The sequence below is a fragment of the Lissotriton helveticus genome, chromosome 12 (assembly GCF_964261635.1).
Source record: "Lissotriton helveticus chromosome 12, aLisHel1.1, whole genome shotgun sequence".
NCBI lineage: Eukaryota > Metazoa > Chordata > Amphibia > Caudata > Salamandridae > Lissotriton > Lissotriton helveticus.
This window is the reverse complement of record NC_136073.1, coordinates 611672237-611699106: the sequence shown is the minus strand read 5'-3', so window position 1 is coordinate 611699106 and position 26870 is coordinate 611672237. Positions and strand designations below refer to the sequence as shown.

Sequence of the window (26870 nt, the reverse complement as noted above, 5' to 3'; positions counted from 1 at the left end):
GTTCTCGGCACAGATGGTGATATCTAGAAAGTCCAGCTTTTTCCTATCCGCTGTATACGTACATTTCAGCCACTCATCTCTTGTGTTGATCCATCTGTGGAATTCTTCCAGGCTTTCCTTGTTGCCTTCCCTTATCAGAATGATGTCGTCGATGTAACATTTCCAGAACAGAATCCTCTGTTGGTATGGATTCGTAATGTTCTGTATGTGGGTCTGTTCAAACTCTCCATTATGCCTCTGGGCTGTCCCTTATGTAAAGGGACAATTAAAAAGACAGGAAAGTGGTTTGCTCAATCCGTGCGGGAAGAATTTTTTTTTTTTTTTCTCGCTGTGCCCTACATGTAAACTGCCACTTCAGTTTCCCAAGCTAGTCTGCAAGGAGAAGAGCATAGGCCAAAATCATTTGGTCGAGTAAGACCAGATCCTAGACAGAAAACTGCATAAGAGTGGTGCCATTGTTGTATTCGGGAATGAAGTGCACATGTGCGCGCAGATCCTCACACTGTTTTTCCTTTCAACAGGGGTGAGACTTTGGGCACTCCGCCACTGGAGTCTTAGCAAAAGGGTACATATCCAGCAACAAGAAAGGCTTCTTTTATAATCTACTTGTACTGCTCCAGGAAGTGCAGAAAATTGCTATCCTTGTAGAAAGCTTGTACCTGCCACCCGCCCCCTCCAGACATATCCATTCAGTGATCAAACAGACATGCAGAGAAGAGGGCCAGCCTGGCCTGATGAGAGCGCAGGTAGCTGCAGTGCCTTCCTCTGCCAGTTGCTTTGGTTGTGGCCATGGCCCAGAGGATGGGTTGAGTTTTGTTGGCTTATGTATGGTGTGATGGCAGGATCAGATGCACTACAGGGTTCCGGAGCAGGAACATTTCGGGTTGCAGGTTCAGGAGTGTTTCGGGTTGCAGGTTCAAGAGTGTTTCGGGTTGCAGGTTCAAGAGTGTTTCGGGTTGCAGGTTCAGGAGTGTTTCGGGTTGCAGGTACAACGTATCTCAGTTCTGTAGTCAACCTGCAGTGACTTGTGGATCTATACAGGCAGCCCACAGCACTTAAGTTTAATGTTAAGTTTGTAGATTTTGTATAGCACAGCTTATCACCCGTGATGGTATCCAGTGCTGTCTGCGGGCACGGAGAAATTAGGTGATGTGCAAGAATCGCAGGATGTTGTGCTGACGCAGAGACGCTAATCCTGATCCCCAGCTCCTGAGTCGGCTGCACTGGCTGCTGCGCCACATCCTCTCTACCCACTGCAATGTTCATGATGAACCGGTTTCGGTGCAGATGTCACCATTGGGCCTGGTGTGCTGACTTTGGATAGGGAATCTTGAAAATGACCCAGACTCCTGCCTGCAGATTGTGACTGACTTTAGTAGGGCTGGAGTATTGTGCAGTTTGAACCTGATAACAAAAGCTGTGGAGACTTCAAATCAGTTGTTTGCAGTATTCAAAAGTCACATCAGCCGGGTGTAAATTGAGTACAGCTAGAGACATTTGAGGGATATTGAGAATTAGAAGCCCACTCATTATGAACTTATATAGACTAAACTTAGCCCTTTAGTTAGGAGTGTCTTGAAATAACCAGTGTCCGAGGCAGAGCATTGAGTGTCTAGAGGCTTTTCCCACTGCAAATCTTAGATGTTTTAGTTTTCAGATTATACTTATCTACTTTTGCTGGGAACTTTGAGTGATTTGCACAATAAAGGTTCTGGATAATGCAAATTGCCTTACTGAGGTCTTGGATTATAGAGGACAGAACATTCGTGTCCTCTTCACTCCTTACCCCGAGTTGGATTCCAAGCCTGGAGATAACGTCTGAGCAGTGTTTTAGATGCAGTGATAGCATCAGCTCAGAACCTGGGTAGGCTTCAATCCATCTGGAAACATGCACACTAAATGTGGTACTTAAACATAAGAAAATCTTAGGGGCATTTGGATAATGTCAACCTACATATAGACTGAGGGACCCCTGAGAGAGGCAGCTGGAGTAATTTTGACACCCTTTCCAAAATTATAGGCTTGGCGAGTAGTATAGGAATGACAGACAACACGGCTGGCGAATCAAGAGGATGTGCTGCGGGAATCATGGAGTGCCTGTGAGACAGATCATGCCTCTTTCTTACCCTGAACTTCACCATGAAATAGTCATGCTAAATCCAAGGGGGACACTGGGGCAATCACTTTTTCCTGTTGATCTCTCCACACTCTGTCTGGGTCCCTTTCATTTTATAGGAATCACTTGAGCAACTCCGAAAGATACTTTAAGGCAAGCGTGCGGGACTCGGTGAGTTGGGCCACCCATAGATTGCATTCCGAATGGGGAGATGGAGCAGCTTTTCAGCAGCACATTGGGTCATCACTCCTCCTCTCTGCATCGGAGCAGGCGTCCAAAGGGCAAGATACCTCAAGTAAGCGCCCCGAGTAGAGCAACAGTCAGTTTTAGAAGGGTAGGGACCAGAGAAAGATTGCATCTCAAATGGTGAGTGGAGTTGTATCAGCCTTTCATCTTCGGCTTGTCATATCGCCCTCCTGCGCACATTAGCTTGTAGCGCTGTTGCTTACCACACTTCTTGCGTGGAGTCTGCCAGTGCCTTGCTTGGTGACTGGCACTGCTCTATTCTCTGGTGCTGCAAACCGAGCACTCCCTTCACCAGCCAGTATAGGGACTCTTAAAATGTTAATACATCCTCCTCCTTTTCCTCTATTGTTGCAAGACTATCACAAGTCCTTTGGGTGAATACATAAGAGGGGGTGGCACAGTCCAGGCACTAGCCGTAATACTGCCCCTTAAGTGGTAAATTTACTTTCTCAGTTTCTCATCTGTGCTTTCAGCCCTTGTAGCTCCAATTCCTACTTTTATTTCATGGTATTCTTGTACCAATTTAGGAAGGATGACCATTGCTCTGGACAAGATTTGTTTTTGTGGTTCTTAAATCTTTTCTAAAGTTTATTCAAGCACTCTGTCAAAGGGGCCTTCTTCTGGAAAATAATCTTTATTTTCATCACCGTTGCACCTTACCCAATCCTGCATAGCAATTAGTAGATTTTTATAGTGCAGCTTATCGCACGTGAGGATATCCAGGGGCTGCCCATGGGCACTGGGAGATTAGTGATTTGCCCAGAATCACAGGATGGTTGAGCTGACGCCGAGATCCGAACCTGACTCCCCAGCTCTAGAATCTGCAGCTCTGACCCCTCTATACCTGCCTGTGCATTTATCATATTGAGAGAACCTAGTATGAGCGGGAGTTACTTAAGCTGGGGCTTTATGTAGTGTACCTGGTTGTGAATGAGAGGAAGCAAAAAAATATAAAAGTTTAGGTGCCTGTTAGCTTTGTGTCACCAATGATGTAGCTAAAGCTTTTGCCGCCTGGGGCGGTCCCTGAGTTTGCCGACCCACATACATACCAAAATTACTATAGTGGCACTGACTGCTGATAAGTACATGGGCACTGGATGGCTTCCCTGCAACAAACTGAGGTGGCCGGCAGTAGGTTGGTGCGGCTTGTTGGCTCACTCGGGTGTGGCTGCCTGCTCTCTGGTTCCCTTGCTTGCACTTCCTTCATGCCCGCCACCCTCCAGTCACATGCCCAATCATTGGTGTGCAACTCTCTTCGGCGCTGACCCTTGTGTGGCCCCCACTCCTCCTGCCTCACCACAGACAACCCTTTTCAGGGGTGGCGTCCGTAACCTCATGGGAAGTGCCGCCAACCCCCCAAAAGAGCCGCCCGTGGTGGAACCCCCGCCAAAGACCCCCCCACCCCAACTATGCCACTGTGTGCACTGCTCATCCTCGAAGTGGTGAGGTAGATGTGTTGTAAGGGGTAGGGTGGGACTTGCCTCTCTTCCCACCTGCTCTCGTGGAAGCATCTAGAGTATCTAGAGCAGGGGTCTCCAAACCGGTCCTGGAGGGCCGGATCCATGCCAGATTTTTTAAATAACTACATGTATCTCAATGGGGATATCCAAAAAATCTGGTATGGATCCGACCCTCCAGGACCGGTTTGGAGACCCCTGCTCTAGAGTATGTTCACACTTGGCTTCTGACCCCTTTGCTAGCCTCAATAGGCTGTGGTCTCCAATTGCAAATATTTAGTGGTGGCGTTCCTCGTGCCTACACTTACTCATCCACAAGGCACTGCATCTTGGGCAATCATTGCCCATGTCCTGCACTTTCTAGAATTCCCTACTCTTACGCTGTGGATTTCATGCATGCATTTAACTCCCTATACCTTTCCTAATCAGTTTTTCCTATGGTAACCTGCCCAAGTGGCAAATATTAACTCTGAATACCAAATCCCATAACGAAGTTCAGTTGAATAAACACAATCCAACTTTATATTTCATGAACATGTAATTGCATAGGTGCTGTCAGAGCTGATCAGCAAGCCAAACTCTGGGGGTCTCACCAGATTTCCCAGTGGAGAATCCTCTGCCTTGCCTTCTGTACCTGGGGCTCTCGTGTGGAGTCTGGTCTAGCCCTGGTCACTGCATGCTGTCATGTACAGGCCTACAGCACAAGGATTGGTCAAATAAAATATTCTCACAATATTTGAACTGTGAAAGGGTTAAAAATAAGATAAATGAATAATCTGTGAATCAAAATCAGCTGGACAAAATTTACGCCGTCATGGCTGAATGTAAAACTCTTGGGAAGTAATGGCAAAGCACTCATTTATAACCTAGTACTTGTAATTTCGAAAAGTCGTATGATTGATTAAAACAAATACAAACTGGTGTCTAGCCTGACACCATCCGTACAAGCGACTTGACCTTCAAATAGCAACAATAATATGAACACATTTAGTCTGAGCAAGCTAGCCTTCATTTTCTTGGTAGCAAAGAGGCAGAGCAACTCACCATAGAGATAGGCTGTGAGCAACGTTTGAGTAAGCAGGAAAACATGGCTGGGGGCAAGCTAATTGTACTGGAATATCCACTGCATGGTATATTGGTGTTTCCCTGCCATTTGAGTCCTAGTTTGAGTGGCGGCCGGCACAGATTGGGATGGTAGGGAGGGAGGTGGCAGAGAGGGTTGTAAAAAATAATGGAAAATAAACTTACCTCTTAGCCCTGTTTCTCCTCCATTGTGCTGCGTCTCTCCTCCGTGTTCTTGCTGCGTCTCTCCCAGCCAGGAACAGGAAGCACATCCAGGCTCTCCTGACCAATCACAACGCTGCAATGCAGCTTTTTGGTTGGTGTGAGTGCGGTGGTTGGGCGCTTGGCCAGGGAATGGGAACCTGGGCATTTTCTCCATCCAGCCTGTAAAGTTAAGTATGCCTGACTGGCCGGTCCGAGAGGGCCAGCCAATAGTCATTGTGCACTTAGTGTGCTCACCACTCCTCCACTCCACTCCGAGAGCAAAGCAGCCCGCCCGCCAAAAAGACGCTGCAGCAGGAACAAATAAAATGATAAGTTATTGTCATTTGATTTGTCCTTTTATTTCCACTGCTGAAGACAGTGGGGCAACGCTCCTCCGCCTTAGCAGAGGAGCAGCCACTGCCAACTTCATGTGCTAAGTTTTTTCAGGCTTTTTCATGCTAGCATCACGCTAAGCTTGTGTAGAGAGGCCTAAGCCTGTCCCTCACTATGCAAGGTTTCTGAATGCCTTGAAACAGTCTTGAGAAAATTGCTGGGGAACAAAAGCAAAAAGGGTTACCAAGGTAGGCGAGAGCCCAAAAGGAGATGTGGGGTGTGTGTAACTCCACAATCATGACCAGAATCACTTCCTATAACCTGGATTGAATTATGTATTTTTTAGTACTGCTCTGTATTCAAAGCATACTTTCTTTTTTCCAAAAGACAAGCACTAGGCAGGGCATTAAAGGTTTTGTGTCTGTTGGTTGACTAAAGTGTGAGCTGGTGCACCTCACAATACCTCCCTGAGTACCCTATGACTGTTTGCCCTTGCTCTCCTGTGATTCAAGTATAGAGTCCTGGGCCTGTGTGCAGAGCCATAGCAGGACGGGAACCAGTTGCAAACAACCACAATCACCATGTTTGGGGCTTAGTAGCCCTATTGTCGTGTGCCCCCTCCCCCACCTGACCCCACAACGGCTCTGGCACTAATGCAATCATTTCTACCCACACGTGCCTTATCACTGTTGATCCATCGTAGTTGTTTGGCATATCATTGTCCGTCTCCCAAAAATCAGTTGACCTATTTACCATTTTTCAAAAGACAGAATATCTTGCCATTACATCTTCATTCGAATGGCCACCTATGAGCAGTTATCTAGTTGGAGCACTAAGGGACGCAGGCACATCTGATGGCAACTTTGCAGATCTTGTTTCATATAAGGAAGACACAAAAATAAATTCTACCCCAATTATGAAACAATCCCGTTTCTGACATTCCTCATATTTATAGAAGTGCCCACTAGTGCCATCTGACGACTTTAAAGGGTTTTACCGGGTGCCCTAAAGGCTCAATAAGGCTTGTGGCCTTGATGGCCATGATTCAACAGTTGCTCTTCCAGGCTTAGTATATGGTGGCAACTGCACTCTTTTCTGTGGGTTTCCAGGTTGTCTGATGCCCCGTGTTCCCTGCAACACACTCCCTACATTAAGCAGAGTGAATACATTCCATCTTATGCTATCTTTTTTGAAGGTAGAATAAACTATACTGGTATATCATCTTATTGTAGCCATAATATTTCATATAGTTAATTTGGTGGCCAGGCTATGAACATTATCCTGTTAACTAATATCCTTTGCCAGATGTTGACGTAAATTAAAAACCCTATTTTGAGGCATAATGCAGGAATGTGTAGAGTAACTGCACACTGACGAGATTGCAGTAGGCTCCAGGGTCAGTCCTAAGGTTAGCTTTCTGGGAGTGGTGCCCCGGTGTTAACGGGGCTTGTTATCTCAACCTTGTGTTGTGTAGTGGATGCACTCCAGCAAACTGCTGACCTATGGGTGCAACTTACATTTTTGGACTCTCGGATAGTGAGGGGTGCAGCCAGTAGATGAGGACTAAATTTCCTAAGATTGGTGCGCGGTTATGTTACGCTTTGCATCTATTGGGTATTATGCAAGATGCTCTGCTTGAGACCACTGCATCTACAGGGACGTGGCTGCAGCCTGAGATTGGGTGCAATCTGAGCTCTTTGATACTGTTTCTTGCTTTGACTTCTGCCATCTTGGGTCCAGTTCTCTGTTTTGCATACAAGAGCCTTAGATGTCCTCGCAAGTTAGATGCCCAAGTATGGTAAGACTTTGCAGCAGACACCTGCTGTAACCCAAAGTCATGAGGTTCAGTCCCTGCCTGGTAACTTGGCTTCCCCTTTCAAAGCAATATTGTTAGATTGTGTAGTAATCGGGTCTTTTATTTTCAGACCTTCATAGCGTCAAAAGTACTGTTCGAAGTGCTGCATCACACATTATTTTGGTTGTATATGTTTGACAGGCCTGGTACTATTGCTTCAATTTCAAGAAAGATATTGAAATCAGATTGTCTAGCTCATTTACAATCAATTAGATTGATTCAAGAAATTGTCAAACCTACAGTTTTGGATAATCAGCTGATGTTCTCTTGTCATGGTATTCAGCCCTATCTAGTTTGTGTACCTGGGAGTTTTGACAGAATGTGGTTGACTCTTTTTCGCTTGGGGTCTTTCTACAGACTTACTAGTTTCCCAGTTACAAATGACTGGTCCAAGGCTCTGGATGCTTGTCCGTGTGACGACGTATCACAGCATTCTATGTTACACATCCTTTTATTTTGTACGTTCTTTTCCATCCCAAGAAAAAGATTTATATTGCCAATTTAAAAAAACTTTGGGATTAAGAAAATGTCGCATAGCGCTTTTGGCCTTTAAGTTATGGAAAATGAAATGTTTAGGCCTCTTATTGTCACTTTTTTAAAAAGCATTATTAACTCCAGGAAAACAATGTGAAATATGAGTCCTAATTCTTAATCATGCCTGTACATTTTCTTAACTTGTTTGCTGTCTATGTATATTTGTTTGTACGTGTTTTAATTTTTTTAAATGTTTAAACTGTGCTCTCATGATTTACATTTTAAATCAAATAAAGCTATCATTGACTTTGACGTTGTATAGCATCCTTGTTGAATGTTGTATAGTTATTTATGACTGCTTGTTGTGCTAGTAGGCCTGTCTTGCTGCACCCTACACTATCCTACTACGTACCAACAAAGTACTTGGTAAAAAGAATCCCTTCTCTATTAAAAACTGTATTCCAAACCTTTACCCAAAGGCTAGGCTGTGCTTGGTCCAACTTTATAATGTCAAATGAAGTTAAGTTCTTAACTGTAAAACAGCTTGCATCTGGTTCAGTAAAGTGTGCTGTTGTGTTTTACAGGAAAGGTGATGCCAAGTGTACAGAGGACCCTCATGAACCTTGGTGGGCTCGCAGTCACAAAGAGTGATGGCCGTTTCAAAGGGGACCCCAGCTGGTTCACCAAGTAAGTAGTTACATCAGTCCTAGTAATTGACAGAACGAAACACTCGGCCACCCTTGCGTTACAAGGACATACTGCTTGGAATTTCGGGCATATATAGAGGCGTGGTCACTAGAATTATGGATCAGTACCAAATTATACGGCAGGGTTGATTCAATTATGCAGCAAGAAAAGAAAATGATGCTGCACATTCTGTTGTAATAGTATTTTGTTTTATTGGCATTTCAGCACATATTAGCAGTCTCTGGTCTTAAAGTTCACATCCTTACCAGTTGAATATAGCAATCTGCATCTGAAAGGCCACCAGTTAAGCTTTCAGAGGGTAGGGTCCTCGGTGGCACTTTTTGTTTTAATACTTTTGATCCATTTAAGCTAAGAAATAATTATTTTCATGAACTACCAATTATGCAACCAATGGTGGGTCAAGTGCTCAAAATGTATAACTATGTGGAACACCCAGCAGCTGAAAATTCCTAATTCCAGTGGCCCCTGAAGTGGGTACTACTGGTGCATTCTGTGAGTTTTGGTGCATGTTAGAAATGAGGGTCTCTAGTTGGCAAGGGTTTGCACCTTAGTCCAAGTAGGGACCCTTCCTCCTTGTCAGGGTAAAGGAGTTACAATCCTAAAATAACCCCTGCTGGGGCCGTGGCCAAGATGGCGGCGAGGTAGGACGCACTGTTCTTCGCTCCTGCCCATCGCCCGCCCGTACCAGCACAGTACGGCTCCATTGGGGCCCGAACAGCTTGAGGTGACACGGTGAAGTCCTGCAGCAGGCGCTGGACCCAGATCGAGTCCGAAATCCCAATTGCAGCAGCCGCTGCGGGTGACTTGCGGGTGTCGCAGGGAGACAGAACCGGCTGTCCCACGACGGGGCGGCCTCAACAAAGAGGTGGTTTGCAGACTTTACCATCGAGGCCAGCTCCCGGTCTCCTTATTACCAGTTCTCTGACCAGCTGATCCTCCCGGTGCTGCGACTGCCGATCACCGGACGGCCCACCAGGAGGGCTACACCGGACACCACCAGTGGAAATCAACCAGCAACCCATGCCGCGGGAAGGAGACCCTTTGGTATTTACCCTGGTGCCTTCCGACGGCACAGAGATGAACCGCGGGACCCTCTGTTGAGCCCGAGCAACGTGCAGCGAGCGGGCCTCGGGCCTTATCCGGCACCCTGGGCCGCGGCGATCCCTGATCCAGGGTTAAATCAGGCCCGCAGAAGACACACAGAGCCCGGTGGCGGCCTACGCAAGCCTGCAGCCTCGGAAGTGGAGCCCGCAGTAATACTCCTGGCTTTTTGCCCTCTGGCTGGAGTCACCGGGGCCCTCCCCCTAATCAGCGCCGCAGACCCCCACCCATTCCTTGCAGCCGGCCGGGGCCGGTCGCCCTGCCGCGCTGGATCGGGCGGGCCTAGACCCCCGCCCTGACCATCCGGAGGCCATTGACCGGGGCACACCGTGTGCGGCGCCACCAAAGTGGGAGCCCACGGGGGCCGCCGCGGACCAGGAGCGGAAGCGAGATGGCTCAGAAATAGCCACAAGATGCACGGTGAGCGGCCATGGCGTAATTGTTGGGTGATAGTGGGGCCTAGACCACGTGGACTCCTGGACCCTGCCCGGGGGTGGAGAAGGGGTAAATCTTGGGATCCCCCTAGCACACCCGAACTAGCAGCAGCGCCTGCCCTGCGTGGACCTGAGAGGCACTGAAGATGTCTGGGGTGCTCCTGGACTGGCCGGCGTGAACTCCCCTCTGCGGGGTCCAGTTGGAATTCTGGCCCGCGGCCAACCGCGGTGAAACTCTCCTTCCGGCTTGGGCCGTGGCAGGGCCTTGACTCCTTGGGGCGTCGAGGAGTTGGGGGCCCAGAGGAACACGACACGAGCTGCTGCGCATACCCCCCTAGCAGACACAAAGCGGGAGTGCACACACATATGGCGGCATAGAACAGGGATGTGGTCTGAAGGTCTACCCCAGCAGAGGCACTGTTTCTGAGCCATTGTCACTGACATACTGAAGTGCCCAAAAGAGACTGAGCAGGGGACCTGCATGATCGACGGTGCTCCTAGCCCTCCACCGGGGCCTCTGCCTGACTGACGGGTGTCCCACCTCTCATCCCTCGCACGGAGTGCTGATCGCCAGCTCAATACCCAGTACCGGGAGCACCTGGGTACATGCACAGCATCGGACATAGGGGGTCAGCTCTCCCCATACCGGAGGCATTCAGCTTGCTGTGGAGAGGAGGGCCCGGAGAGGCCGCAGAGGGTACTCGCAAGCCCGACAACACGCCAAGTGCCCTCCTCCCAACGGCCCTCTCCCTGGGGGCAGCTCTTTTGATCACTGGCCCCAACACAGCACACACCGGACAGAGACTGGAAAGTATGTCCAAAAACAGGAACAACAAAGTGAAACCCCTTAAAGACCTCTTTGGCTGCTCACAATCCATACCTATCATGCCCACCGCGACACCCGGGGCCAAGACCTCGAACCGCCCCGGCCGCCGGAGATGAGCCCATCACGAAAGCCTTCCTGGAGTCACAGTTCCTCACTCTTAAAGAGGACATACAATCAGTGAAGACGGAATTTGCCATGGAAGTCTGAGAGATCCGCAGGGAAGTGGATGGTGTGGGAGAACGGCTGGCTACCCTCGAGGAGAAAAGCGATGCTACAGCGTCTGAAATAACCTTACTCCAGCAAGAGGTCATCCGGCTCCAGGATCAAAACATGGACATTCAGACTCGCATGGAAGACCTAGAAAACCGGTCCCGAAGACACAACATCCAGATTCGTGGAGTAAAGTCATCCGAAGACACCCGCGATCTATTCACATTCACACAGGGCCTCTTCCGTCTCATCCTGGGGGAATCGCAGGACGCCAACATTGTCTTAGACAGAGGGCATAGAGTGGGACCGCCACGTGCCTCCAGCGCTCCACCGGGACATCCAGGTGTGCGTCCAGGACTTCAAGATTAAGGAAGCCATCCTCACCAAAGCAAGAACCCTCCACCCTGTCTCGTTTCGGGGTCACTCCCTTGTGCTGTTCCAGGACTTAGCCCTAATCACGCTGCAACAACGCCAGCAGTTCCGCCCTGTGACTGAACATCTTCGGCAGCAGGGTATATCGTATTCTTGGGGACATCCGTTTCACCTTATCTTTCGCCACAATGGAAAACTCCACCAACTTTGCTCCTTAGTGGAATCCTGCCGCTTATTGGGCCTCGCGACGCCAAGGGAAGACGACGACCGCAACACTACCTTGGGAACCGAGGCATCCCCATCAGGATGGCAGCGTCAAGGCAGACTGCGGCGTCCCCGGCGACCGCCCAACTCAGAAATTGCTAGAGGCCGATAAGCAGCCCTGACCGCAGCCACAGAAGGCCTTGCCGGAGAAGACTCCACTGCCAAATGATTGCCCTTACAGCATTGGACCCTCTATTGGCATATTTACTGGACCTAGGGGGACGATGGGGGGGATTGAACCCTCCTCTTGGTTACACAATGGACCCCAACTTGTTGCTTGACCAGTCATCCCAGGACGGCGGACTAATTTTGCTCATTGAACTTGTTCGAACTGTTCTCAGTTTTTTTTTTCCATGGGTTTTTAGGGAGTTTTTTTGGGCCGGTCCCCCTCGTCCTCCTTCCTGCGCTACCCTCCTGGACCACTCCTATTGCGCACGATATGGCCTACAACTCTCCCACACACTAGATGCCAAATAAACCGCTTAAGATTTTAACGCTCAATGTACGAGGCCTCAATAACCCAATCATATGTAGAGCTGTCCTCAACTATTTTGAACACTCCACTGCCGATATTGGCCTTCTACAGGAGACCCATTTAATACCCAAAGACCACCATAGGATGAAATCCCTTGCCTTCCCCACACCGATGTTCTCTTCCAACTCCAATAAATCAGCAGGGGTTGCCATACTTGTTTCCCGCTCCTTCCAGAGCATAGTACTCCAAAGGGATGCCGAGATAAGGGGGCACTTGCTAACATACCAGTTTCCGGTGGCTAGGGTGTCCCTCATAATAGGCTCAGTATACGCCCCCAATGAAGGTCAGGACAAATTCTTTCACAACGCACTCACTGAGGCGACGGCTAACACAAAACGACGCCTGCTATTAGGGGGAGATCTGAACTTAGTCTTTGACAATCTCACCGATCGCTCCTGTCAACGCACAAGCCAGGTCGGGCCTCTCTCTCGGTCAGGGCTGGTCTGTGTCGGAGAAGTGGTTCTCTTAGGCCTATGGTGCCATTTCCATCCCCACAGCCGCACCTACACCTATTACTCAGTGGCCCATAAAACCTACGCCAGGCTGGACTACTTCCTTTGCTCCACTCCGCTACAGACGCTTCCTTATCCGCTCACTCACCAGTCATGGCCTCCTTCCGGTTTCCACACACACAGCAACCACCGCGACACTGGCGCTTGCGCGACTCGCTATTACACCATGCCTCAACCATTGACCAAATTAAAACTGCTATCTCAAATTACCTCGCCCTTAATGCCAACCCAGACACCTCACTAGTGACGCAGTGTACTGCCCTTAAAGCTGTCCTGAGGGGAGAATTTATAGCCATCTCTACGGCCAGCAACAAAGAACGTAGCCAGAAAAGGGCAGAGCTCACTAAGCGGGTCGCAGAACTAGAGCAGATGCATCAACGCACTGGGGCAGCCAAGGCCTGGCGCCAACTCTGCACAAAGCGGAAACAACTAGCGGCGCTAGATCAGGATAGAGCCGAATACGCAGCTCTCCGTCACTCCTATTACACCGGAGGAGACTGGTGCGGCCGTCTCCTAGCTCACAAGCTGCGGCAAGTAAGACGTCAAAGGATACACGCCATCCGACCCCTGAGGGGAGAACCTGCCGAGGATGATGCGGCCATCGTGGAAGCTCCATCCGGGGCTACCGCCATGCTGAAAACAATAGTGTCGGTACGGGCCAGCAAAAGCGTTGACAGACTCTGTAACAGTACCTTTCTCGTTGCAGCTGGCACATTGGTGCGAGCCAGTCGTGGCAACAGTTGGGCGTGGAAGCGGTGCCCTCTCGATACAGTGCTGGCAGCGGCTCAGTGATGATCGTCCAGACCGCATCGGTGAGACCAAGGCTTACGGTGCAGGGAGAGGCGGTGCTCAATGCGGTGCTGGCAGGTTGAGATGCAAGCCACCAAGACGGATTGCGGGAGCTAGTGTGGGACACCCAAGACTGCTGTGTGAGACAAGGTGTTGCATCATGAGACTTAAGAGCGGTGCCCACAGCCACGATGTTGTCACAGGTGTTGAAGTTAGCAGCAGCGACGGCGTCGGTAAGACCAGGATGGTGAGGCGGTGCGGAGTGCGGTGCCCACAGGCCATGGTGCAAGCAGCGGCTCAGTGGCGGCTGCGTCGGTAGTCCTCATCAGTGAGACCAGGGTTGCGGTGCAAGATGCGGACGGTGCCCTCTGCAGACACAGAGCCAATCGATGGAGTCATTATTGGAGCAGGTTGTGTTTCCCTTCTCTGTGGCAACTGAAACAACGGTTCCAGAAGTAGTACTCGGAGGTTGGTGAAGTCTTTGCAGTCCCTGAGACGACAGAACAGGAGGGAAGTTCTATTTCAAGCCCTTTGAGATACTCTGCATAAGTAAAGAAAGTTCAGTCCAGTCCTTTCACTGCCCAAGGCAGAAGCAGCAACTACAGGCCAACCCAAAAAAGCAACAACACAGCAAAGGTGCAGTACTCCTCCTGGCAGCTCTTCCAGCTATTCTTCTTGGCAGGTTCCTCAATTCCAGCGAGTTCTGAAGTTCTGGGCCCCAATATTTAAACTCACAATCCCTTTGTTCTCTCAGACAGAGTGTCTGTGCGGAGTCCAAACCAGTTCTCTTCTCTCTGGCCCAGGTTCCTGCCAGGAGGTGGAGACCGCATTGTGGAAGGCAGACAAGGCCAATTCAGGTGAAAGGAATTCTCCTCCCCCTACTCTAAATGCAGCCCAGGTCTGTTCAGCCCAGCCCTGACTCATCCAGACTCTATGGAGCCACTACACATTCCCAGCCCCTGTCACTCCAAAGCCAGACAGTCAATACACATCCTAGCAGAGGCACGTAGTGTAGTTCCGATAGCACCCTTTCATGCAGGATCTACGCTGTTTACGGATAACATATACTGTGGGCTTGGCGGCAAACTGACTCTGTAAAACCCAACCGAATATGTGAGCCTATGTTTTCGCATTAGCTAGCTCGCAGTGCCACTAGAATCTCCTGTTATCAGAGTTTAGTTTTTGGCAACCGCAGAACATAAGAACCTCAGACGCGTGGAAACAATATACTATTTTCATTGTCACTCGTGCTCGCTTGTTTTGCTCTCCGAGAGATGCACAGAAGAAACAGTTGAGCGTGTTTACAATAAGAATTTATTGTACCGTTCTTCTCATGTAAAATAAGTGCGCTGTTACAACTGGAACACAGTAGCAGAGATCTAGAACCAGCAGTACAGTGAATAAAAAGAAATAGTATTGTTCTACCATTTTGCAATAGTCATGAACACATACATGAATATAAAATCCATTTATAAAATAAAGTGTGTGCTCCTAAGATGCCTGTCTAGATGTACCTAGCATGTGAGTAGGTGCGAGAGATCCTAAGCCTAAGTCTAAGATCCAAGAATCCCACCAGGATTTAGTTGAACCCGCCATACCTGAATAGTGAGAGTGTGGGACTTCATCCTGGACTTCAGCTGGACACCCCACAAGGGATCGTAGGACCACTGTCCGGTGGAGCGATGGCATGCCGGAGCAGCAGCGTCTCTGGTCAGTGTCGGCCTTGAAGTCTCGGTTCCCTCCTGCCTACTGATAGCAAGAGGTGCTGTATTTATACAGTCTATGTGCATATGTTCCCCATTGTTCAGTATGAGGAAGACGTTAGGGATTAAACCTTGTGCGTCGATGGGAGAGGTGAAGTGTACCTCCTGGAGAGTGTACTCCTAAATTATACATATGCGCTAAGGATGACGTCTTGGCAATATCGATTGGGGAAAACCCACCCTCTGCATGGAACTAGGTGACCGGTTTAGTCCATAAAAGGCTATAGTCCTTGTAGGGTGCTATGTCCATACAAGGCAGTCTGTCCTTATTTGGAGTTATGTCCTTATAAGGCTCGTTCATATAAAATGATGTAGGGAAAGTGTATGATGTTCCCTGGACCTATATCAGGGTATCAATTTGAAATATAACAGCACACTGGATGGCTAAGCAAGAAAAAACCCACTTTCTAAAAGTGGTATTTTCAAACACCGAATGTAAAAATCACCCTCACTAAAATATGCATTTTGACATTAAGAGTTTAGGCATGCTAAACTTTATTTTCCTACCTTGTTCCCAGGGGTAGTTATGTTTATACGAGGTTATAAGCAAATTCCCCATTCTATCCTATGGGAACAGGTAGTCTTGCAATAGTGAAAAACAAAATTGGCAGTATTTCACTATCGGGACAAGCCACACACATCAGGGCATGTCCCACCTCTTGGCATACACTGCACCCTGCCCACAGGGGTACCTTGGGCCTACCTTAAAGGTGACTTGCATGTTAGAAAAGGGAAGGTTAGGGCCTAGCAAGTTTGTGCACTTGCCAAGTCAACATGGCAATACCAGACTGCACACTGGCTGTGCACTGGCAGGCCTGAGTTACCGTTTCAGGGCTACTCATGTGGATGGCAAAAGCAGTGCTGCAGGCCCACTAGTAGCACTTTACTAGGGGCTTACCAGTAAATCAAATATGCCAATCATGGAAACACCATTCCATAATAACAATTTACAACAGGAGCACTTGCACTTTAACACTGAACAGCAGTGAAAAAGTGCGCAGAGACACTAAACCAGCAAAAAGTCAAAACCGAGAGGTCAGAAAGCAAAAATACAGGGGAAACACGCCAAAAGATACCAAGTCTAACAGTGCATCTAATGGATGTTCTTCCAGGCTCAGTTTAGGTACAGCTAGAGGCTTCAAACCGACCATAAGCAAATCATTTAAACCTGTGAGACTCAACCTTTGCCACCCAACAAGCGCATTAAAACACAATTGCGTCTGCATGAGGTAGCCTGTGGGCCTCCTAGTTCAGCCGCTCCCACTCCAGTGCGCTCTCATCCGGAGTGACTCCATTCTTTCCTCAAAAGTTTTCTCAGTCATGTACCAGACGCTGAGAAGCTTCATTGTCGTGGTTGTACGCAAGCAGTGCATCGAAAGTGTTACTTACAAGTACAGCCATGCAAAATAAGCGTATGTCATAACATATTAGCACCAAATGTATGTTTTTCAGATCATAAGTACATTGTGTCAAATGTGTTTTTGTAAAGTAAACCTCTTGTTTTAATATTCACTGTTGCTACAATTCATAGTTGCATACAGAGCATTGTCATTTCCAAAAAAGCAGCTACTGCTCGAACAGCCAGGTCTTGACCAGAGACGTCTCCTGAAGGTCAGCAGGTTCTGGGTCTGTCGCAGGTGGGTGAGGAGTGTTCCATGTCTTGGCGGTGAGGTAGGAAAATGATTTGCGGCCGGTGGTCGTCCTGTGGATATGTGGAACGGTGGCAAGGGCGATGTGTTTCTAAAGTTCTCATTGGGTATTGTGTTGCAGCTAAAGTGCTGTACATTTGGTTCGCATCGGCATTTGCCTGGATGCTCAGCTATAGCCAGGAGTGGAACTTCTCAGAAATTAGCTTTTCTAAACCCATCTTTGTGGTTATGGAAGCAATTCAAGAATACATGGTACAGTTTAATTTTCTGAAAGACTGTTAAGCCATCGGTTGTCCCTTCTTGCTACCTAATTAAAAAAATCAGTGTACCAATTACAACAAGGCTATTTAGTGGGTTACACCTTATTTTTCCATGCAATACCTGTAGCAATATTTTCAGAAAGTAAACTTCCCCAGATATTGTTCTACTAATGAGCAGCAAATTCTCTTGTGCATCCAACATGTGTGCATGTTGTTGCTTGAGTTTGAAAGTTTAGTGAGTTTGTTTTGTCTCGAGGTGACGCCCAAGTCCTCCCTCTCTTTTGTGCTTTAGCAGGAACAGTACCTTGTAGGCTTTTTTGTTTCTACGCCAGTTACGCTAGTGTGACTCCTTTTTGAATTTTAATATCTGACAAATAAGTGAGTTATTCATTTAGCGGATATAGATGTCAAATGTGTAGTGATGAAGCAGGCACGATAAAGATTTTTTCACAACTATTTGTTGTAGGCTACACGGCAGACAGGAGACATAAGCAGATCTCCATCCAGCTCCAACCGCCCTCCAAACCTTTTGAATACAACAAACCCAGCAACAAGGCAACCATAGAACATTCTAACAGAAATGACACAAGCATTAGAACATTGAGCTGCAACATAGGGCTACAGCACTATGTAAAGTAAGGCACAGAATACAACATATCCTCTTTTCTCAATAAAATAAAATATATAAAGCAAAAGATAAAAACAACAAGAAAATAACAAGCCAAGGAGAGTAAGAAATGGTACTGAACATGAAATTAAAATCGGTATCTGCTGGGGATAGCTCTAGAGCTCATGCTTCTAACCGGAACCTCAGAAGGCACAAGAACGTCATGACTTGAAGAGTCAGAAACAAGTGGTACATTCCTGACTTAAACAATCTTACCTACATTCCACCACTTTCCTCCTTCAACTTGAACAGCATTCCTCCCCACCCTGGTGACAGAAATGGGTGCAACAAACTTGCTTTGCATGTTTTTAACATGTATGAGAGACCTTACACTCACCAAATCTCCCACAATAACAGGGACCGTCTTAACAGCGTTCTTTTTGTCATATCAGGACTTTAGTTTAGACTGTGAGATAGAAACATTTTCTCTGGCAGAAATCCATAAGATATTCGACATCAGATATGGTCTTAACCCATTTATTTATCCAAGCAGGCTTAACGCTAATGTTAGCCCTCCTTCCCCTTAAAAGTTCAAAAGGAGATACTTTGGTCGCAGAATGGAGTCATCCTATAGAACCAGAGCATGCTATCCAAGGACTTCACCACTCTGTTTATGCGCTCAACGAGGCTGTTAGACCGGGGTTGATAAAGGGAACTCCTTACATGTTTAATGTTACATGACTGTAGAAAAGACGAAAAAAATGGCACTAATAAATTGTGTCCCATTGTCCGTGACCCTGGTCTCAGGAAACCCTTTCCTCATGAACACTTTAAGGAAAGATATGACAACAGCAGAAGAAGGACCCTTGACTAGTTTGATTTCTGGCCATTTTGACCAATAATAAAAAGAACCAAAATAAATCTACAACCACCAGGCAAGATTTCAAGAGGACCCATTATATCCAAACCGACTTTAGTCCAAGGTCCAGATGGACACTCAATAGGAAGGAGAGGTGGGATCGACACTTTCAACCCTTTGTCAGCTGTACGACACACAACACACATCAACCACATCATTGATTTCAGCATCCATAGAGGGCCACCAGAAAACCTCACGAATACTTCGCTTTTTAAGGGTAGAACCCAAATGGCCATCATGAGCTTTTGCAATAATCCCTTTTCTGAGGCTCTGCAGGGGAATAAGTTTGTCTGAGCGTAGCAAAACTCCATCTTCTAGAGAAATGTCTGACTCATCCTTCCAAAAAGGTTGGAGACGTGGAAAAAGAACACGCTCTCTGGGCCACTCACACACTTGCTTCAAGACATCACCATTGCTAAGAGCACTCAACCAGTTCTCGTCTGTGCCAAGATCATGTTCCTGTAAATCAAATGAAGCTACGAAACAGTCATCAGAGTCATCTTCACAAGAATCTAGGAAACCATGTTCCCCTTCATCCTCATTCACAGGAAACAGGACAAAAAGTCAGCCCTGATGATCCTACCACCGGAGACATGGACAACGTCGAATTGATACTGCAGAAGGAGAGGCACCATCCGGAGAAACCTAGGGGAACAACATTTATTGGTGCCAGCACCAAGTATACTGATCAAAGGCTTGAGGTCAGTCCTCAATAAGGAGCGTCTGCCCCAGACATATGGGCGAAACTTTTCAATTGCTCACAAATAAGATAGGAGTTCCTTTTCAATTACGGATTATTAAAGCTCTCCAACTCTTAAGACTAGAGTCAAATGCAATGGTATTCTCGTCATTGCGACCATTCTGGGTCAATACAGCCGCCAACCCAACTTGACTGGTGTCCACTGTTATGCATGAGGGTAGATCCGGATCATAAGGTTTAAGTGCTCCACTGTTTTTGAGAGATTCTTTCACACATTGGAGAGCAGACGCACACTCATCAGACCATGTAAACTCCATACCTTTTCTAAGAAGAGAGCTAATGGGGTGTACAATGGTAGCATAATTGGAAATAAATGTTGAATAATATTCCAAGAGACTATGTAAAGATTTGACTCCGGTCTTGCCCACTGGAGCAGAGGCATGAGTAAGGGCATCTATTCTCCCCTTCCTGGGTCTAATTCCTTCACCAGAAACAAGATGACCAAGGTACTCAATCTCCTCACTGAGAAATGTACACTTCTCTGATTTGACCACCACACCATGTTCGTGAAAATCCCCCAAACCTTGCTCAGTAAGAGATCGTGATGGGATATCTTTGGAATGAATCAACACGTCATCTTGAAATACTAAAACTCCCTCAATACCACCTAGTAGATTCTGCATGACTCGTTGAAAGACCGAGGCAGCTGAAGCAAGCCCGAAGGGCATTCGATTGTATTGGAAAGTACCTAAGGGTGACACAAACACAGTGAGGGTGCATGATTCAGGATGTAACTCAATTTGATGATACGCACTGGCAAGATCTAACTTGGAAAAATACCTTGACACCCTACCACAAGCAAACAGGTCGCAAATCTTGGGTGAGGGGTGAGAATCAACCCAAATCTCTATTTAAGGACCTCAAGTCCACACAAACACGTAGCTTCCCACACTTCTTGCATGCAACAACCAGTGGTGAGAGCCAGAGAGAAGACTCTGTAGGCTTGATGATGCCTTGTTCACGCATAGACTTTAGTTCTTTTTCAAGATTGTCTCTGATGCTGAAAGGCACACCCCTCAACTTGTGCTTAACGTCAAGGGCTCCTTCCTTTACGATCTTATGTTTGAAACCTCGTATCATTCCCAAACCATCACCGAAAACCGATAGAAATGTTTCCTTCCACTTACATTGGTGATACACTTCTGAAAATACAAGAACTTGTTATTTTGTACCTGGCTTGAGCATCATGCCAAATAACCCTTGGTGGTACCAGCCTAGAATGTTCAATCCCTTGAGGACAACGTAGATCTTGCTTCTAATTTTTCTCCTCTCGAAAACTAAAACCTCTTTGATGTAACCCAAGAGTTCAATTTTCCATCCCTCATATGAAACGGTGGAGCGATCGGGAGGCTCAAGAGGTCTGTCTTCCCATGTTTCACTGAATTGTTTGTGTTATCATTGTGATTCTGGCGCCTGAACCAACAAGTAAATTTAGAGATTTATCGCCAACACAGATCTCAACTATAGGATCAACACAGTTACTTGGATCACCTTCAACAGATTCATAATCATGCACATCAGTAACTACTGAGACATCAGAATCCGACTCTTGATCAGATTCCAACACGCACTCAACCGTTTTTATTTTTTTATTTTTCATTTTCAAGAATACTTTTGCGAACTGGCCTACTTTTTTGCAATAATTACAAACAACATTGGCACCTGGATACTTTCCACCCTTCTGGTGAGGTGAGTTACTACAGCGATAACACATGTTTTGTATTAGAAAATTTGGTCACATTTTTCCCCACACAGGAGTTTTTACTCGCAGTATTTCTTGCGGAAGAATATCGAATGTCAACCTGTTTACTCTTACCATTACCTATAACCACATTTACTGATTCAAGGGTTTTATTCTCTAGTTCCTTAAGTGAAATCTGGGACGTTTCAATACTTTTCACTGTTTTGATGGTCTCATCAAGAGTGGGGTTACTTAGAGACAATAACTTTTGGCGAATTTGTTTGTCCTTGCATTGGCATACGAATTGATCCCTGATCAACTGATCTGTAAATATTTTTAATTGACAGAGGCCAGACTGTGCAGAACAGAGATGTTGGAGTCAAAGTCTTCTCCTTCACCTTGATATCTATTAAAGAATTTGTGATGTAGGGGGCGTGGCTACGCAGGCGAACGGAATGGCCGCCTGATTGTAGAGCTCCGCCGAGCGAGAGCGGAACGGGGCCATTCGCAGGAGATCCAGCACTGCGCTGGGGTCGGGATATGCCTGAAACCGACCCCTAATACCACCTGATGCAGCCTGCCAAGTTTGGAGGACGGGGGACGGCGAGAACGGGCGGAACAGCGGAGGGGTGCTGAGGCCGGCTGTGCCTCGCGGGCCGTTAATCTGCAGCGCCGGAGCGCCTGGTGAGTCTTCTTGGCGGCCTCTGCGTTGCCCCCCTCGGCCCTGGGGTCGCTGTTGTGCTCTCCCGGGTCCGCTGCTTGGCCCCGGTTGTCTCCGTTGGTGGAGGTGCGGCCCCTCGGTACGCGACCGACTCTTGCGGCCTGGTCCGGCCTTGGGAGCCGGGGCCTCGATTTTTGGAGGCTGCCTGGGACGTGTGGCGGCGGGCGGGGGGAGCGGGCGGCGGGCTCCGGGGTTGGGGGGTGAGTGACGGGGGGTGCGACTGGCGGGCTCTTGGGCGCTCTCTGGACGGCCACGCATCGCTGCACTCGGTGGGGGCGCGCCACCTTTGCCCTCACCGTTAACGTGCACCCCATACCCTCGCCTGTCCCCCTGCAGGCCCAGAAACTGCACGCTCTCCTGTTCTCCTGCTGCTACGACTGGCCACGATTGTCAAACGCCTGTGCACATTTACACGTCCGGCGCTGGCTGCATGACCTATGTGACTTTTGCCCATTTTTGCTGCTGATGCCTCGATGGCCTGAATACCTGGTCCCCCTGCTACGCCACCGTTTTTTTACTGTCTCGGCGGAGGCCTGGTCCTGCCGGCTGCTACTGAGTGATCGCCACGGCCATCTACTGGCCCTACTTACTACGCAGAGCCTCTAACGCTTTGGCTCCAGCCGGGTTAATACCCAGACGACCTGCGAGACTCTGCCTTGGCGTCTCTGAGGCCCCTGCGGTGCGGCACAGCCCTAGTGCGGGGAGGTAGCGGGAGCCCCTGTTCCATTGGTCCCGACCTGACCGCCTTGCTGTCGGGGGGGCCCTGTGTCTGTGCTTGACGCTCTAGCTGGTAGCAGTTGTCTTTGTGTCCTGCGGTACTGGTGACCTACCCGCCATTATTTCCAACATGGTAAAGAAAGATGTTACCCAGAAGAAGCTTACCTTCGGCACAGCGTCCCTCCGTGCGGCTGCGGTTTCGCCTGCAACTGAGGCGGACACCGGGGGCCAGGCGACGGCGGGGGACACCGCTGGTATGGTCGCTGAGATGATGGGTGAGATGCGGGCTGGATTCAAGGCCTTGGACTCTCGCTTCGATACCCTCGAAAAGAAAATGGCGGACATGGGCGCGATGATTCAACTGCACGATAGGCGCCTGGACTTGGCGGAATCCAGAGTTTCCGACATCGAAGATGGAGCTGCGTCGACGCTGAAAAGACTGGAACGCGTGGAAAAGATCCTTAAAGACGTCGCAATTAAGAACGAGGATTTAGAAGCGCGCAGTAGGCGCAATAATATCCGAATAATTGGTGTGGCGGAGACGACAGCAACCGGACGATTTGACACTTTTGTGGAACATCTCCTAATCGAACTATTTGGTCGAGACACGTTCACGGCTGGCTTCGTAGTGGAGCGCGCACATAGATCACTGGGGCCCCGGCCTAATCCAGGGCTGCCGCCCCGACCCATTATAGCCAGGCTCATGAACTTCAGAGACAGAGACGCGGCGCTGAAGGCTGCCAGAGAGGCGGGCGAGGTTAGGTGGCAAGGTGACGTGCTTTCTTTCTACCCGGACTTCACAATCATGGTCCAAGATGCGCGCCGTAAGTACACTAGTGTCAAGGCTGCTTTGCGCAAACTGGGGTTACGTTATGGAATGCTGTACCCTGCCAGGCTCAGAGTGGACGTGGATGGCAGGTTTCGCATTTTTGATTCCCCGGCGGAGGTACAGGAGTTTTGTCGAGCCTACAAAAACAGAGGGTCGCCTCGAACCTCAGGCGATGCACAACGATCTCCCCCACACACAGACTCGCAGACTAGTGCTGACCTTTTTGCTGAAAGCGGTCAAGGTTGACTTGTTTCCACACCATCTTTTCCATGACAGGCCATTTATTTCAGTATTGTGCATCTAAAGATGTTGTTATTTTTCTGCAGTGCTTTCCATAATTGCTGAGGATTGAATGTTGCCCCGATTGCGGTTCTCGCATGGCGGAGCGTTGCCAACCCCCATGGCACGAGGCGTACTGTACTTTTCTCTTAATTTGTCTTTATTTTTCAGGTACGATTTTGGACAACTGTTTTTGTCTGTTGCTCTTGGTTTTCTTCTTAGGGGTGGGAAGAGCCTCCTGGTGCTTAAGGAGTGGCTGGGTGGTGGGTGGTTGGGAAGGGTTGTTTTATGCACTGGTTGTGCAATTGCACTGTTTTTCTACGTGAATGATGCCTGTTTTGCGGGAGGGAGACGGCGGGTCTGCACACACATGTTTTATTGTGATTCCTACTGGTTTGAATGGCTAAGATAGGGCAGCAGTCTGGTCCTTCCAGACTTACCTTCATGTCTTGGAATGTCCGGGGTTTGAATGACACGAGGAAAGGACGGCAGGTTCTAAACTACGCAGCGCGACACGGGGTGGATGTATTGTTTCTGCAGGAAACACACCTGGTGAGGGCTGACTCTTCCTCCTTTGCAAAAGGCTGGGGCATGCACAGATTTTTCTCTAGCTATAGCAGATACGCAAGGGGGGTGGCGCTCTTGATACATAGGCGCGTCCCATTTGTGCACTCAGACAGTATATTTGATGTGGATGGCAGATATGTCGTAGTTACAGGGATACTTCTTGGCTTCAAGATCACCTTTGTTGGAATATACGGCCCCAACTCAGATTCCCCTGCCTTCTTCCAAAATCTCCAGGATGTTCTGCTACGCTTGGACACCGATATGTTGGTACTGGGGGGCGACTTTAACCTGTTGATGGACCCTACCAGGGACAGCACCTCCTCTTCCCCAGATTGTAAACCCCGTTCGCATGCTGTGGTGGCGGATATGTGCGCGCACTACCCACTCATTGACATTGAGGCCCGTGTACACTCCAACACACCCGCCTATACCCACCACTCGGGATATCACAACACTAGCACCAGAATCGACTATTGGCTCCTTTCCCCAGGGGTGGCCGGGTGGGTGAGGGACCATTCGACACTCCCACGAACGCTGTCTGATCACTCTCCCATTGTGCTGACCCTACTGATCCCCAGGTTGGGAGGATATGAGAAACAATGGCGCTTTCCTGGCAAGGCGTTATCTGATCCGGTCTTCAAAGAAGACATTCGTACTGCGATAGAGGAGTATTTTGAGTTCAACGAGGGCACGGTGGACACTTGGGCTACATTGTGGGAGGGATTCAAGGCCACTATTAGAGGGGTTTGCATCAATAAACATGTGGGGGCTTTGCGCGAGATCCGGGCCTCCCTGACCCGTATCGAGACTGAACTTGCTACGCTAGACATGGGCACGCTCACGGATGCGGACGGCAGGGTGGAGGCGAAAAGGCTAGAGCTGCTGCAAGAGTTCAGGGACACTGCAGACAGGGAACTGACATATCTCTGCACACAACACTCAGCTAGACAATATGGTGAGGGTGACAGGCCTGGCAAACTCTTGGCCCAATTGCTCCGTCCTCCCCGCCAGGCTTCATACATCTCTGACGTGGTAGATGAATTAGGTGTTCGTCATCAGACCACCCCCGCCATTTGCGATGCCTTCCTCTCCTACTACAAGGACTTGTACACCTCCACTCTGACGGCTGACTGTCGCGACCCAGGCCCCTATATCAACGAGATCTCTATGGTGTTCCTGGAAAAACATATGCAGGAATTTCTGGCGATGCCTATCGATCCAGACTGCGTTGTGGAAGCCATTGATGCATTAAAGGGCTCCTCGGCGCCGGGTCTGGATGGCTTTTCGGCCGACTTCTATAAGGAGTACAAGGAGGAACTGGTCCCTCGCCTGATCGAGGTGTATGCGGAGGCACTCGATACGGGGGTTCTGCCACCCACGCTGCGGGAGGCAGTCATCATTCTACTTCCTAAACCAGGCCGAGACCCCACGAGCTGTGGATCCTACAGACCCCTTTCCCTACTCAATCTGGACTATAAGATTTTGGCGAAAGTCCTTGCAACTCGACTGTCGTTACTTATGGAATCTATCATTTCGCCAGCCCAGTCCGGATTCGTCCCCCATAGATCCACCTCCTTTAATCTACGGACGCTGTTTTCTGTACTTCACAGAATTGACCCAGGTACACCGGCGGCTGCAGTGTTTTTGGATGCCGAGAAGGCATTTGACTCCCTGGAATGGTCGTTTTTTTTATCAGTCATGAACCGGATGGGCATGCCATCACTGTTTGTCTCCACGGTCGAGCTGCTTTATACCGCCCCTAGGGCGCGACTGCGCCTTAACGGCACGCTCTCTGATAGCTTCCCTCTTTCCCGGGGCACCAGGCAGGGATGCCCCCTGTCCCCCCTACTGTATATTCTGGCCATGGATCCCTTGGTGCGACACTTTCAGGAGCGCCACTTGCACCGCGGGCTCTAGTTTCGGACGGGTCCGTTACTTATCTCCCTCTACGCAGATGATACCATTCTATATGTCAGGTCTCCGGAGACCAACCTGGCGCCCTTGCTGCTTGAGGTGACACGCTTTGGGAAATACTCCGGCCTTCGTATTAATTGGCACAAATCTGATATCTTTCCACTCACCCCCTCCACTGCCCGCTGGGAATGTCCGTTCCCGCTTGAGTGGAATACTGATTCGGTGAAATATCTGGGTATCCACATTCATCTAGATACGGTATCCATGATACGTCTAAATTACGGCCAGGCGTTAGACTTTCTAGAGGATAATATAGCGCGTTGGATTCGCCTCCCTCTCTCGATGGCTGGCCGTATCGCCATAATCAAAATGATTATACTTCCCCGTTTTCTATATTTATTTAATAACTTGCCGATCCCGCTCACTCAAATCTTCTTTACCCAACTACGCTCTCTGTTGTTGCGGTTAGTGTGGGGGGACAAGAACCCGCGAGTCTCGTGGCGAATCCTGACGCTGCCTTATGAGAGAGGTGGCTTTGGAGTGCCAGACTTTTATATTTATTACCTGGTCGCGCAATGCGCCTATGCGCATCCTTGGTTCCATCCGGACGCTCGGATCCCATATCTGAGGCCTGAAGCAGACTTAGTACTGCCGCTTGCCCTCAATTCGATATTGCCCAAAGGCTTACCCCGAGACCCGCTCGACA

At 48.8% G+C, this 26870-nt stretch overlaps 1 protein-coding gene across 1 annotated transcript in view; it reads left to right on the top strand.

The window, feature by feature from the left end:
• Positions 1-26870, top strand: part of TAGLN2 (transgelin 2) — a 143914-nt gene that overhangs the window by 109371 nt on the left and 7673 nt on the right. The window contains exon 4 of the mRNA XM_078669448.1: positions 8332-8434. Within this exon, the coding sequence (XP_078525574.1) occupies positions 8332-8434 (103 nt within the window). The remainder of the gene's footprint in view (positions 1-8331; positions 8435-26870) is intronic.